Below are 15,599 nucleotides of genomic sequence, written 5' to 3' on the forward strand. Positions count from 1 at the left end.
TTAACTTGACATATTCTGAGCTGGCAAGTTATTTCAGAATTGTTTAAAATGATTTCTCTTAAACATAAAGGACTAAAAACTTATCAAAACAACATTCAATTCTATTGTTTACCTGGAAATGGATGCCTTGAAACTAACTCTTCTGGAAGTCCAAGTTCTCTGCCTAAAATTCTCACTTCATCTTTATGAAAATCTTTCAAAGGTTCTATTACTTTTCCCTATAGGGAGGGAAGGGAAAAAAACAATGAATACGAATTAGTAACAAAAACAACTTGGAAAACAAAGGGTAATAAATGATTGGCATTTCCTGATGTTTTCCTTGAATTATAATTTTTTTTTTTTTTTTGACAGGCAGAGTGGACAGTGAGAGAGAGAGACAGAGAGAAAGGTCTTCCTTTGCCGTTGGTTCACCCTTCAATGGCCAAGGCAGGAGCCAGGTGCTTATCCTGGTCTCCCATGGGGTGCAGGGCCCAAGCACTTGGGCCATCCTCCACAGCATAGAGCTGGCCTGGAAGAGGGGCAACCAGGACAGAATCCGGCGCCCCGACCAGGACTAGAACCCGGTATGCCGGCGCTGCAGGTGGAGGATTAGCCTAGTGAGCCGTGGCGCCAGCCTATAAATTTGTTTTTAAAAATGCAACTTTTAAAGTGTTATTCTTATGTGCTTGCAAGGAGTTGGATTAATATTTTAGTGATATTCTCTGAAATATTTTAAACAGAAACCCTTTAAATCTGAGTAAGTCAGGGTAAACTAATGCACTATCAATGATCTAGTTCTCAACAGCATACAGGGCAAGTGCCATCTTATGAATAACTGAAGGAAAGGAGCTGGTAGGCTCCAAATATAAAGAAAAATAGGGAGGAACAAATACTGTTTGATCAGTTTATGCCATATACATGTGTTAACGTAGCACACAACACCCCAGAAAAATAGAAAAGCATAATACATTAATCAAAAAATAAATATTTACAAATCACGCAGTTAGGGAAAGACTTATAAACAGAATGTTTATCAAGAGCACTTACAACTCAGTAAGATAAATAAGCCAATTTTAATAATGAACAAAGGAAATGAACAGAATTTCTCCAAGATAAACAAATGGCCAATAAGCACATGAAAAGATGCTCAAACGCATCAGCTATTAAGGAAATACATCATAAAAACCAGAAATATCTTCACATACAGAACTAAAATAAAGATAATTCATACACAACACCCTATAATTCAGATCCATCAGAGCAGCTGCTATTAAAAAAAAAAAAAAAGACAGAAAAAGAAAATAACAAATTGTGGTTAAGGAAATACAGAAATTAGAACACTTGTGTTCTGGTGGTTGAACTAGAAAATGAAGCAACTTCTAAAGAAAACCCCACGGAGGCTCTTCACAAAAACGTAAGAACAGACCTGCATTATGGTCTAGCAATCCTCTTCTGAGTAAATATGCAAAAGAACTGAAAGCAGTACCTTGAATAGCTGTTTGCATTACACTAGCACACAGCAGCATCATTCACAATAGCCAAAAGGTGGAAGCAACCCAAATGTCCATCAGTAAGTAAATGAATAAATAAAATATGATATATACATTCAAGAGTCTATGATTCAGTCATAAAAAGAAAGGAAATTCTGTCACACACACTACAAGGATGAACCCTGGAAACACTGTTAAGTAAAATCAATCAGTTGCAAAATGGTAATACTGTATTATTCCACTTATATGGGGAATTTAAAACAGTCACATATATAGAAACAAAAAATAGAATGGTGGTTGCCAGAAATTGCTATTAATAAGCAGAGGTTCAGTTTTGCAAGATGAACTATATACATGTAAAAATGGTTACAACGGGGGCTGGCATTGTGGCATGTAGTGCCAGCATCCCATATGGGCGTTGCTCCAAGTGGGCCCTGGTTGCTCTATTTCTGATCCAGCTCTCTGCTTATGGCCTGGCAAAGCAGTGAAGACAGCTCAAATACCTGGGCTCCTGCACCCATGTGGTAGACCTGGAAGAAGGTCCTGGCTTCAGACTGGCTCCGCTCGGGCCGTTGTGGCCATCTGGGGAGTGAACCAGCAGATGGAAGACCTCTCTCTCTGTAACTGCCTTTCAAATAAATAAAAATAAATCTTAAAAAAATGGTTAAGATGGTAAATTTTATGTTGTTTTTTAGCTCCCTACCACCTCCCCCCCAAAAAAAAGAATGGTGAAAATTGGAATCCTTACACACTGCTGATGAGAATTTAATATGGTGGGGTTACTTTGCCTACAGTCTGATAGTTCAAAATGAAAAACAGAGTTCCCATAAGACCTAGCAGTGCTACTCCTAAGGTATACAGCAACAAAATGAAAACACACTTCCACAAAACTTTTAACCAGGACTCATAGCAACATTACTTATAACAGCCAAGAACTGGAAGCAACCTGCAGGTGGGAGGTCTATCAATTGATAGATAGAAGTGGAATATCCATATAATGAAATATTGTTTGGCAGTCAAAAGGAATAAATAAATAAGTGCTACAACATGGGTGAACCTAGAAAAATTACGGTTAAGAGAAGCCAATCACTTTCTAAAATTTGTACATTATGATTCTGTTCTATAGAAAAAAGTCCAGAATGGGTAATATAGACAAAAGATAAATTAGTGGTTGCTGGTTGGGCAGGGCTGGGAGGAAGGTGTGAGGTTCCCTACTCATGTAATGAAAACAGCTGCACAACCCTGTGAACAGTGGAGGGAAGAAGGAAAAGACAGGGAAGAAGGTTCTCTGTGAATCTGCTTTATGGAAAAGTTCTCATCAGCTTTTACCTCTTCTCTCAGCTTTCTGATAAGTTCTGTGTCATTGTGATGGGTTTTGATCAATTCAGCTTTGCCACTTGCAATGAGTGATGCACTTTCAATGAGATCAGGCCGTAAAGTACCTTGAGCAAGGAAAACCTCCTCTGGTTTCAGGTTCATTTCTCCAATCACTTCATTGGCAATCTGTAACCAAGAGGAGTAAAACAGCCTTCTAAGAGATAAATCTTTTTAAAAAGCAAAATTTTACACTTTCACTCAAATTTCTGAGTCCTTCTGCCAACACTGACCAGGACATGAAATCCACCAACCCCAAAATAAAAATTTTAAGAACGCATGCTAGGGTCACGCTGCGGCATAGAGGATAAAGCCACCGCCTATAATTCTGACACCCATGTGGGCACGTGTTCACACGTGTTCAAGTCCTGGCTGCTCCACTTCCGATCCAGCCCCCTGACAATGCAACTGGGAGGGCAGCGGAACTTGGCCCAAGTGCTTGGGCCCCTGCACCCACATGGGAGACTGGCAAGAGGCTCGTGCCTCCTGATTTTAGACTGGCCTAGCCCTGGCTGTTGTGGCCATTTTGGGGACTGAATCAGCAGATGGAAAATCTGTCTCTTCCTCTCTCTCTGTAACTTTGCCTTTCAAATAAATGGATAAATATGTTTTTTAAAAAATGCTTTAACATCATTCAAAAAGCTATAGTAAGGGGCTGGCACTGTGGCACAGGAGGTTAAAGCACTGGTGTGCAGCACCGACATCCCACATGGGCACCTCTTCGAGTCCTGGCTGTTCCACTTCCAATCAAGCTCTCTGCTATGGTCTGGGAGGGCAGTGGAAGATGGACCGAGTCCTTGGGCTCCTGCACCCACATGGGAGACACAGAAGAAACTCCTGCCTCCTGGCTTTGGATCAGCTCAGCTCTGGCAATTGCAGACATTTGGGGAGTGAACCAGCAGATGGAAGACCTCTCTCTCTCTCTATAGCTCTACCTCTCTCTCTAACTCTTTCAAAAAAATAGAATAAATCTTTAAAAAAAAAAAAAAGTATGGTGACCACTCTTTTTAAGAATTTGAGAGGCTGGAGCTGTGGCGCAGTAAGATAATCCTCTGCCTGTGGCGCCAGCATTCCCACATTGGCTCTGGTTCGAGTCCTGGCTGCTCCACTTCTGATCCAGCTCTCTGCTATAGCCTGGTGGCCCAAGTCCTTGGGCCCCTGCATTGTGTGGGAGACCCAGAGGAACATCCAGGCTCCTGGCTTCAGATCAGCAGAGCTCCGGCTGTTGCGGCCAATTGGGGAGTAAACCAGCGGATGGAAAACCTTTCTGTCTGTAACTCTACCTCTCAAATAAATAAATAAAAAAAAAAGAACTTGAAATGTAGTCACCGAGATGCTAAGTGAATTTTTTTTTTTTTTTTTTTGACAGGCAGAATGGACAGTGAGAGAGAGAGACAGAGAGAAAGGTCTTCCTTTGCCGTTGGTTCACCCTCCAATGGCCGCCGCGGCCGGCGCGCTGCAGCCGGCGCACCACGCTGATCGGATGGCAGGAGCCAGGAGCCAGGTGCTTTTCCTGGTCTCCCATGGGGTGCAGGGCCCAAGCACCTGGGCCATCCTCCACTGCACTCCCTGGCCACAGCAGAGAGCTGGCCTGGAAGAGGGGCAACCGGGACAGAATCCGGCGCCCCGACCGGGACTAGAACCCGGTGTGCCGGCGCCGTTAGGCGGAGGATTAGCCTAGTGAGCCGCGGCGCCAGCACTAAGTGAATTAAAGTCTAGTACCAACCGAAGACAGAAAAAAAAAAAAAACCTAGCAACAAATACACGTTTTTAAAAATAAAAGTTTCTACAAATTAGTAAACAATACACAGTAGCATTTTCAGCTGCAAGTTAAGAAATCAAAATTAGAACATTTAGTTATTTGATATAATGGTAAAAAAAAAATAAGATTCACAAACGGTTTGTAGAAATGTAATTAAAGGGCAAATCTATTTTGGTGCAAACATATTTTAAATTCACACATAATTTTTTCATACATGCATTCTTTTGGTAAACATTTTGCAGACCCCTTGTAGTACACAGTGAGGATATTAAAGACAAAAACAGTGGGGCCAGCGCTGTGGTGTAGTGTGTACAGCCTCAGCCTGCAGTGCCGGTATCCCATGTGGGCATTGGTTCGAATCCCACCTGCTCCACTTCTGATCCAGCTCTCCGCTATGGCCTGGGAAAGCAGTAGAGAGGATGGCCCAAGTCCTTGGGCCCCTGCACCCACGCGGAGACCTGGGAGAAATTCCTAGCTTCAGATCGGCCCAGCTCCGGCTGTTCAAGCAATTTGGGACGTGAACCAGCGGAAGGAAGACATCTCTCTCTCCCTCTCTCCATCTCTGCCTCTCGGTAACTCTGCCTTTCAAATAAATAAATAAATATTTAAAAATAAAAATAAAAACTAAGGTATCAGAGCAGGTGTTTGGTCTAACAATTAAGTGTGTTAAGATTACTGTCCCATGTCAGAGCACCTGGGTTCAACAACCGAGGTTCCAGCTTCCTGCTAATTCAGATTCTGGGAAGGCAGCAGTGATGGCTCAAGTCCTTGGGTCTCTGCCACCCATGTGGGAGACCTAGACTGAGTTTCCAGGCTCCTGGCTTCAGTCCAGCCATTATCTCGGCCCTGGATTTGAAGACTGGAACATCAGAAGGCAGAGCTCTCCCTCTCTTCTCATTCTGTCCAACCCCTCCCCCAGAACCTGCACCTGTCAAATAATTAAAAAGAAAGGTACCTTAACAAAAGTATCTCCAATGATTTTTCTTTTCTCCTCGGGACTTGTAGTCATATTCAATGTTTTGCTAATTCTTTTTCGAGGGGTCCTGTCTTCATCTGATATCGGTAGAGTAGTTGTTCCATTGTAGAAAGAATGAGCAGCATTTATTACTAGGGAAAAGGAGAAATATATTAAATTAATAGAAGATTTAAGAAAAAAACCAAACAAGAACTGAACCTACAGAGAAAAAACCTAATGGATTCTTTGATCCATGTAAATGTGCCTACATATTCCAGAACTATCAATAAAGCATGAGTAACAGAGTTCAAGTACATATATTCATGGAATTTTGTTCTTCTGAGGTTCCCAAGGCATTTAATAACCTAGGGCCAGAATATCAAGAACCATGCTCTGTTCAGTGCTCCACCAGAACACAAAAGCTAGAGCAAGAAGCAGTCCCAAGGCAGTCTAAAGCAGTGGTTCACCTGTACAAAATCTAAGTCCTCTGAACTGCACACTAATCAGTCTCTTGAAAAACTGATCCTGTATGGACATAGGTTTAGTGATACATTGTTGTCCTTTTGTATTTAAGGATGAAGAAGTAAAAACCAAGATCTCTACTTAGTAGTAAGGCTCAACTACTACTAGATTTTACTGTTAGATGGTAAGGCATCTATCTGGGTGTTTCACTGGGGAACCATTAGTGAATTTGTAAGTGTTTCCCTTAAGCTGGTCAATTACACCAAAGAAGACACCTCCAGTTTCCTGCCAATCAGCTTTCTCATAGATGAACAGAGGAAGTGGTGCAGAGAACTCACCATTCAGTACAGAGATTTTTACTTAATTCTGTTCTTAATGTACAATCTTACCTCTACCCTCCAACTGTGTCAATATTGCTAGGTCCAAGTTCAGAACCTTTCTGGTTTAACCCCTCTAGAGAATAAACCCCACAGTCTTATGATGAGGAGGAAGAGCAGTTTGTTCTTGTGTTTAAAAAAGCACTGTGGCTTAGCGGGTAAAGCCATCACCTGCAGTGCTGGCATCCTATATGGGCGCTGGTTCGAATCCTGGCTGCTCTACTTCCAATCTAGCTCTCTGCTATGGACTGGGAAAGCAGTAGAAAATGGTCCAAGACTTGGGCCCCTGCACCCACAGGGGAGACAGGGAAGAAGCTCCTGGCTCCTGGCTTCAGCTTGGCACAGCTCTGGCCATTGCAGCCATCTGGGGAGTGAACAAGTGAATGGAAGACCTTTCCATCTCTCTGCCTCTGCCTCTATGTAACTTTGTCTTTCAAACAGATAAATAAATAAATCTTAAAAGGAGGGTGGTGGTGGTGGTAATCTCAGATTTTCAATCTGTTTTAGGCTCACCCTAGGAGCTATAAAAGGAACCCAATGCTTCCAATTCCTAATTTTCCCCAGAAGTCTAAAGCATAGATTAACTTAATTTTTGTTGGCTTCCTTCCCATTCCCAGCCCAAGGTTTTGAATTCCTCCACTCTACTATGCCAGTTAACAAGGTTTATGTGGGGTTGAAACTTTTACAACATGAACACTCCAGCAAAATGTTGGAAGGTACAAACATGGGTAAAAAAAACACAGTAACAAATATATTTTAAAAATATTAAGTTATACTGGGATAGCTAACAATAACTTAACCACAGACTTTTAATGATTTCAAATATATACCATTACATACAAACTAAATATATTCCATGATTCAACTTTTTATTTCTGATCCTAAAAAGCCAACAGTCAGTCTCCAACAGGACCTGACAAAGAGCAAGCTGCAGTGGAAAGACAAACTATAAATATCTTACTTGCAAATATCATAAAACCATTCGGCCATGTGAAGATACTTCTAAGTTCCTTCCTTGGATATCTGAAGAGACCTGGCTAATGATAGACTCTGAACCTTCAATTTCATGAGCAATCCAGAGAAAATCCACCTTATCCATCTGTTTCCACCTTTTAACATTTTGTTGAAATCATCTGTCTGCTATCACCTCCTCTATTCCTTATCCTTGTAGCATTACACTTGATCTGTGCCTCTACTGTTATTTTAGCGAAGTTTCCCAGGGAGCAACAGACTCATGTTCACTTCATGTTTACTCACAAGTCTTCATCTTACATCTTCCTTTGGCATCAATTCTCATTAAAAATATGTACAATTTATATCATTAAATTACCTGATTTCAATGTAATTATTAATCACACTATTTTTAGAAAGTATAAAAGACAGTTACAAATGGCTGGCACTGTGGCACGGTGGATAAACTGCCGCCTCCAACGCTGGCATCCCATATGGGCACCAGCTCATATCCCAGCTGCTCCACCTCTGATCCACCTTTCTAATGGCTTGGGAAAAGCAGTGGAAAATGGCCCAAGTGTTTGGGCCCCTACCAATAACATGGGAGACTTGGAAGGAGCTCCTGGCTCCTGGCTTTGGCCTGGCCATTGTGGCCATATGTGGAATCTGTGGAGTCAAGCAGTGTACGAAAGTTCTCTCTCTCTCTCTCTGTAACTCCTTCAAATAATACATCTTAAAACAAAACAAAAATAGATACAAATGGACTAAGAAGTTTACTAGTGAGACGGGTGTTGTGGAGAAGTTTTGAGTTAAACTGCGAATTGGAATGCCTACATTCCATATCACAGTATGGGTTTGAGTGCAGGCTGCTCCCCTTTTGATCCAGCTCCTTGCTAACATGCGGGGGAAGCAGCAGAAGACACCTCAACTGCTTGAGTCCCAGCCACCCATATGTGAGACCTGGATGGAGTTCCTGGCTTCAGCCTAGCCTCATCTGGCTGTTGTGGCCATTTGGTGAATGAACCAACAAACAGAATATAGATCAATTTTGATTCACTCCCTCTCTCCCCTGCTTCTCTGTCTCTCTCTTTGAAACTCTGCTTTGCAAATATGTAAATCTTTTAAAAAAGAAGAAAAACAGTTTACTGGCCTTAAAAAAAATGTGACTACAGACTCCTCACTCCCCCTTCTCTACACAAGCTTTTCTGTCTGCAAGATAATCTATATATCCATATCCACTGTAGAAGTCTTGGGTATTGTCACCCATAGATAACATGAAATGGGGTAGGAAAAGACTGCCTTATCACCAGAGAACAGAATATAATAATAACTGAAAATAACATCAATCTAAGTATAACATTATTAGTAATCAGCAATTTGAAAAGCTATACTGAGACCCTTCTTGAACTAGAAGCAACTGTGATGTAAAAATAAAAATAAATTTCCAACCACGAGCTTATGGGGTTAACTGTTAGATCTGACCGAACAACTGCTGATTAATAAATTAACTTTTCTAGGGTTCACCAATACCTTTGACCTGAATTCCAAGCTTTTTGAGGGCTTCCTCAACACTCTGGCTTTCTCGTTTTCTCATAAAGCCATTGTCAATGTGAACAGCAATGACTTGATCTTGGTTCAAAGCACGATTTAGCAAAGCTGTACAAACTGTTGAGTCTACTCCACCACTGAGTAAAACCTACAGGGTAAAATGAAATGGGAAAAAAAAAACTGAGTAGAAAAGCTAAAAAATATAAAACTGGCAGCTTAACTCATTACCATAAGGCATTATTTATGTCAAAGGTATGTAGCATATCCGAAAAACCACTATATAACAGTGCAATAAACAAAGTGTATGTTTACCCAGTCAATATTTATGGGTTACACTGAGGAATCCAGTTCTGGGTCCCAACATTATTGACACAATTTTGTAGACTTCCAGATGATAAACTGCTTACCAAAACTTTTGACATGCCTACTCTCTCTTTGATCTCTCGAATGCACTCAAGTTCTCTGTTTTGCACAGTGAAGGTCCCGCTGCATCCAGCTATATCATAAAGGAAATTCTTCAGTATTACTTTCCCATTTTCTGTAAGGCCAACTTCAGGGTGGAACTGTGCTCCATATAACTTTTTAGATTCATTTGCAATACCTTTACAAAGAAAACAATCACAAATTAAAATTTTTTCATGCTGAAAAAGACTCAACCAATACACACAATATCTCACAATTTCTTCCTCTGTAACTGTTGAAACTGCTACAAGCAGTTGGTTTTAGCTACAATGGAAGAATATATAATACAAATAAAAGCTCCACTGCCATAATCGATTTTTTCAAAGATCTCTTAATATAATAAGTAATGAGCTACAGAATGGTGCAGTTAAGTCCTACACAGAGATTTCACTCTCATTTTCGTTCTCAGTCCCATAAGGATTTCTTTTTTTTTGGTGTTTTTTTTTTTTTTTTTTTTTTTTTTTGACAGGCAGAGTGGACAGTGAGAGAGTGAGAGAGAGAGAGAGAGAGAGAGAGAGAGAGAAAGGTTTTCCTTTGCCGTTGGTTCACCCTCCAATGGCCACTGCGGCCGGCGCGCTGCGCCGATCCAAAGGCAGGAGCCAGGTGCTTCTCCTGGTCTCCCATGGGGTGCAGGGCCCAAGCACTTGGGCCATCCTCCACTGCACTCCCTGGCCACAGCAGAGAGCTGGCATGGAAGGGGGGCAACCGGGACAGAATCCGGCGCCCTGCGGAGGATTAGCCTGTTGAGCTGCGGCGCTGGCCCATAAGGATTTCACATGCAATGTGCAGCAACCAATTTCCTACATGAAATGAATTTATATACCAAACTGTTTTCCTTCTTGGATAATATATTTTTTGCATAACATCATCTGTTTGACTAATGTGTTTCTGACAATTATTAAGCAGCAGTTGTTAGATGTTTTACATGTGCACATAAAAATATTTTCCCTATTTTATGGCTCTGAGATACAAAGACAAAGTATAAAGAATCAGGCCTGGCAGGCACCCAAATTCACAGTCATTGTACACTATCAGGGTATCTCACATTTCTTTATTTGGCTTCCAGAATTCCATTCTCTTGATTGATTCCGTTCTTATTTTACTATCTGGTCCTTCTGATTCTTCCTCATCTTGCCCAGCTCTACATATGGAATTCAGTCAGCACTTAGCCTTTAAATCAATTCTCTACACATTCCAAATGATCTGAAACTCTCCTGATCTCAAATGCTGGGCAATCCTCTTCCTCCAGCCCCGTTTTCCCCTTTAGATAAAATGCAGACATACACATAGCCACCTTCATGTTGATGTTTCATAAACCATTTTAAATTCAGTATGCAACACACAGTCCTAGTCTGTCCCATCAGGTGAACAGAAACTTTGTCTTTCCAACTGTTCAGACCAGAAAACATGGGAGTTAAAACTTGATTTTACTTTGTCTTCCCACTTGCATTCTATCCAAGAGTATTCTGTCTCTCCCTTCAAAAGGTATCAGAATCCAATCATTCCTTATTATTACCACTTCTACCACCCTGGTCCAGACAACACTGTCTCTCTACTGATTACTAAAATACATTACTAGCTCTTCTTCCTGCTTCAATCTTTGGTCTTGTTTCTTTTCTCTTCACTGGATCACACCTCTCTTTTGTCTGAAGTTTACAATGGCTCAATGTTCCTGTGCTCTGGTCTCCAGTATACAGGGTCTTTCAGAAGTTCATGGAAAATTGCATATAATTAAAAAAAAGATTTTTATGGATTTCAAAAATGTCTACACCAAAATAAACATGTTTTTATTCCATTTTCCACAAACTTTTTGAAATACTTTATCTTCTATACTCTCCCAGGCTTACACTGCTCCAATCATGACATTTCCTTGCTGTTCCTCTAATATGGCCTCATGGCTTATTTCCTCTTCTCCCAAGCACACAGATACAGTTCAGTGCTTTCTTTAGGTCCAGTGCCATCTTATAATACATCTCCAGACTATCCCATATAAAATAGTAACAACTCTAATTAAGCATAGTAGCAATTCTAATCAAACACCTGCCTAACTTTTTCTTTTCAATATAAACACTGACATATGACATACCCTATGTTTGTGTATTCTCTGCCTTCTCTGCTTCCAATATTAAAATGGGGATTTTGTTTTATTACTGTATCCTTGATACCTAGAATTCTGTCTGACACAAAGTAGGTACAAAAATATATGCTGAATAAATAAAAATGCGTAAGTCCATCTACACTATTTATCTTTTATACAAAATAAAACCCTTTTGGTGTAAAATCCATTTTTGATAATTCCTATTACAAGAGCTAACACATTAGCCTGTTAAGTAACTGCAAGTAGATTACTCAATTTAGTTTATCCATAATTTTTTTCCAACTTATTATTAGGTATGGCATCTCAAAAACAGCTACACTGATAATCTTATCTTTTTCTTTAACTGATTTCTAGGACTAATATTTATTTATATTATTATATTAATCAGTAATTCAGTAATTATATTAATTCAGTAAACAAATCAAAACCCTATCATTTCTCCAAAAAGTAGAGAACAAAAATTATTTAGAGGATGGATCAGCAAACTTTCTGCCAAGTATAGAGAGTAAATATTTTAGGCTTTATGGGATACATACAGTCTCTGTGTTTTATCATAAACTTTAAATAACACAAGAACCATCCTTAGCTCTGGACATAAAAAACATACCACAGGATAATTTGACCCACAGGTCAGTTTGCCAACCCTGGGTGAGAAAAATGTCTTCAGTGGTCAGGCATATGTCCAACAGACATGCCTATGTGTACCTAAGAAAAGCATAACAATAGACAATTAAAAATAAATACTGGGGCCAGCACTGTAGTGTAGCAGGTAAAGCTGCCACCTGCAGTGCCAGCATCCCATATGGGAGCCAGTTCCAGTTCTGGCTGCTCCACTTCTGATCCAGCTCTCTGCTATGGCCTGGGAAAGCAGCAGAAGACGACCCAAGTGCTTGAGCCCCTGCACCCACGTGGAAGACCCGGAGGAAGCTTCTGGCTCCTGGTTCCAGATCAGCACAGTTCCAGCCGTTGTGGCCAACTGGGAAGTGAACCAGCAGATGGAAGACCTCTCCCTCTCTCTCTCTCTCTGCCTCTCCTTCTCTAACTCTGACTTTCAAATAAATAAATAAAGAAATAAATAAATACCATAGTAGGAAGATGGGCAGTTCTCAAATTTTTCCTGAGTTGTAAAAGCAGTATTTTATTTTTCAGAGCTTATATTAGGATGAACATTTTAAAAAGTATTTCAAAACAAGAGACCTCTAGATAATCCTTCTAAAATTAAGTTCCCTTAACAGATGACCCTAACACATTAACAGTATCTTTCAAAAATATGAAAAATCAAAATACCACATTTAAACACGTTTAATCTTCATATATATTTTAGTGAACTTTGCAAAGATTTTAGTTTTCACCTGCTACAATGTTCCCAGAACGTGCCACAACCTTGAATCCATCAGCTACTTTGTCTACACTGTCTCCATGCGTAAGCAAAACAATTTCTTCCTTCTGAAGACCCCTAAGACATAAAAAAAAAAAAAAAACCACAAATTTCCTAATTAAAAACGTGATTGATGGGTTTTTTTCCTTTAGGAATACAAATTTGCCTTACAAATAAATTACAAAATAGAAAAAAGTATGGAACAGTATAATATTATTAGAATTTAAATTTATTTTCTTATAAATAAAGTCAATAAAAGAATATTAAATCTCAGAAACATAATCCATAAAAAATTAAATAACAATAAATATATTAAGCTGGTAGTAAAATTATACACAGAAAGAATAACTTCAAGAAATCACAAAATAATGTCAACACTGTATCTCTATTGTGATTTAAGAATCTTGCATTTTAAAGACCTTAACACTTCAATTACCAGTATTACACCTGTAACTTTATGCCAGCATAATACTGAACTGTATATTGCAACTCTGCATCAATGTACTACAGATATAGTCATACTTTAGGTTAAAACAATGTAATTAGTAATTACAACTTTTTTAGTTTAAATGTAAGGAGACAGGATATCAAAGAAGTAAAAACTCTAATTTTTTACTTTAATTGTATACATAATGACTGTTTTCTCTTTCAATAATAGGTATTCTATTTCACAAACAGCCACTGCCAACTCTGTTCACTGAAAAGTCCTAAAAACAGTGACAACCCAGTAGCGATGTGGACCTCTAGTGTTGAACAAATTAATAACATTTAATTAAGAAATGAGGAAGGGGAGCATTTACAGATTGAGAGACTTAGCATTAATTCAAATGTAATATGTGGACTTTCTCTACATGCTGATATGAACAATTCAACCATAAAAAGATTATTTTACATAATGAGAACTTGACATTAAATAACTCTAAAGTTCAAAAACATACATTAAAAATAAAGGATGGATGAATGTTTGGTTTGGAGGTTAGGATACCACCTAAGATGTCCCAGTTCCACTCCTGATTCCAGCTTCCTGCTGATGCACCCTGGGAGGCAGCAGGTTCAAGTAGTTGAGTTCCTGCCACTCATTTGAGATATTCGAATACAGATTCAATTCCTGGCTCCTGGCTTTGGCCCAGCCCAGCTCTAGTGGTTGCAGGCATTAAGGGAGTGAACTTTGTGCTCCCTTTCTCTCTGCCTTTCAAATAAGATAAACTTTAAAAAGAAAAGAAAGCCAGAAGGTACATTAATGCCAAAAAGATATTCTGGTGTTTTGCTATTGTTATTATTGTTAAGAATAATGTAGGTTGTGAAGGAATCCTAGAATTTTAAAACTAGAAAGACAAAGAAAAAAAATTTTAACTAGATCACATAAGATTCCTGAAGCAATTCTCAAAGTCACTTGAAGAAAAGTGAATATAAGCATCAACATCTCTTCTCCATGATGGAGTGAAATAAACACTGGACTTGTAATGAACTTTAGCAATGAGTGACTTCAGTTTTTAAAAATATTTTGAACAATTTTGGCTTATATTTTTATTAGTCTTCCTTTAAAAAAAAAGAATTTTTTAAAAAAAGATCAACTACTTATTTTGGCCCTTCATCGACAGTAAGAACCAGTCACAGCCAGTTTTGTGTTAAAAAAAAAATTATACAAAGATACTTCAAAAGTTCATGGAAATAAGTTTATTTGATGCAAAGTATTTTAAGCCCATGTTTGCTTTCATAAGACAAATTTTCCATAAATTTTTTAAAGATTTGCTTATTTATCTGAAAGTCAGAGTTACAAAGTGAGAAGGGGAGAGAGACAGAGAGATCTCTTATCCTCTGGTTCATTACCCAAATGGCCCCAATAGCCAGGGCTGGGCCAGGCCGAAGCCAAAAGTTTTATCCAAGTCTCCCATGTGCGTGCAGGGGCCCAATCACTGGGCCATCTTCTGCTGTTTCTCCCAGGACATCAGTAGGGAGCTGGACTGGAGTAGAGCAGCCGTGACTGGAACTGGCACCCATATGGGATGCTGGTGTCACAGGTGGTGGCTTTACCTACTATACCATAATGCCAGACCCTCGTGAACATGCTGAAGACCCTTTGACTCTGCATTTTAGACAAAAATAAGTTCATGGGTTGCATCTTGAAATTTCTGATCTATCCATTTTGGAATAAACCATTAAAAATTAATTTAGATACTAATCAATGGAGCTGTTATGTTATAGGGGAGTAGGTGGTTAGCCTTGTATTTACTACCCTTAACGTCTCACTCTCAAGTGTCTGGGTTCAATTCCCAACTCCTAATGCCAGCTTTCTGCAAATCCAGACCCTGGAAGATAGCCCAAGTAATTGGGGCTCCTGATACCTCTGTGAAAGACTCGGATGGAATTCCAGGTTCCTGGCTTCCTCTTGGTCCAGCCCCAATCACTACAGCCATTTTGGGAGAGAACCTGTGGATGGAGGATCTGTCTCTCCCTCTTTCTACTTTTCAAATAAATAAATAAATCTTAAAAGAAAAAGTAACTTCATGTACTAATTCGTATCAACCCATATTTTTATAGGCATAATACAGTTAGGAGAAAAAGTGGTTTTAAAATGAAATTTAGGTTAAAAACTCTACCATCAAGTGGACTTTACATAAAGCAAAGAAAATCCTCAAAAAAAAAACCAAACAAATTAAGTGACTAAAAAACATAAAACAGAGGCCAGCACTGTGGCATAGCAGGTAAAGCTGCTGCCTGCAGTGCCAGCATCTTATATGGACACCATTTCGAGTCTCGGCC

The 15,599-nt window shown here is 39.5% G+C and overlaps 1 protein-coding gene across 2 annotated transcripts in view; it reads right to left on the minus strand.

Moving 5' to 3' along the window:
- GMPS (guanosine monophosphate synthase) overlaps positions 1-15,599 on the minus strand; it is a 100,654-nt gene that overhangs the window by 15,294 nt on the left and 69,761 nt on the right. For both annotated transcript variants that reach the window (XM_008266378.5, XM_008266379.5), the window contains exons 5-10: positions 12,811-12,914; positions 9,306-9,499; positions 8,881-9,046; positions 5,561-5,712; positions 2,799-2,972; positions 113-218 (exon numbers count right to left, since the gene is read on the minus strand). In XM_008266378.5, coding sequence (XP_008264600.1) covers positions 113-218; positions 2,799-2,972; positions 5,561-5,712; positions 8,881-9,046; positions 9,306-9,499; positions 12,811-12,914 — 896 coding nt within the window. The remainder of the gene's footprint in view (positions 1-112; positions 219-2,798; positions 2,973-5,560; positions 5,713-8,880; positions 9,047-9,305; positions 9,500-12,810; positions 12,915-15,599) is intronic.

The sequence above is a fragment of the Oryctolagus cuniculus genome, chromosome 4 (genome assembly GCF_051225735.1).
Source record: "Oryctolagus cuniculus isolate XC-2025 breed Fujian yellow rabbit chromosome 4, ASM5122573v1, whole genome shotgun sequence".
Classification (NCBI taxonomy): Eukaryota; Metazoa; Chordata; class Mammalia; order Lagomorpha; family Leporidae; genus Oryctolagus; species Oryctolagus cuniculus.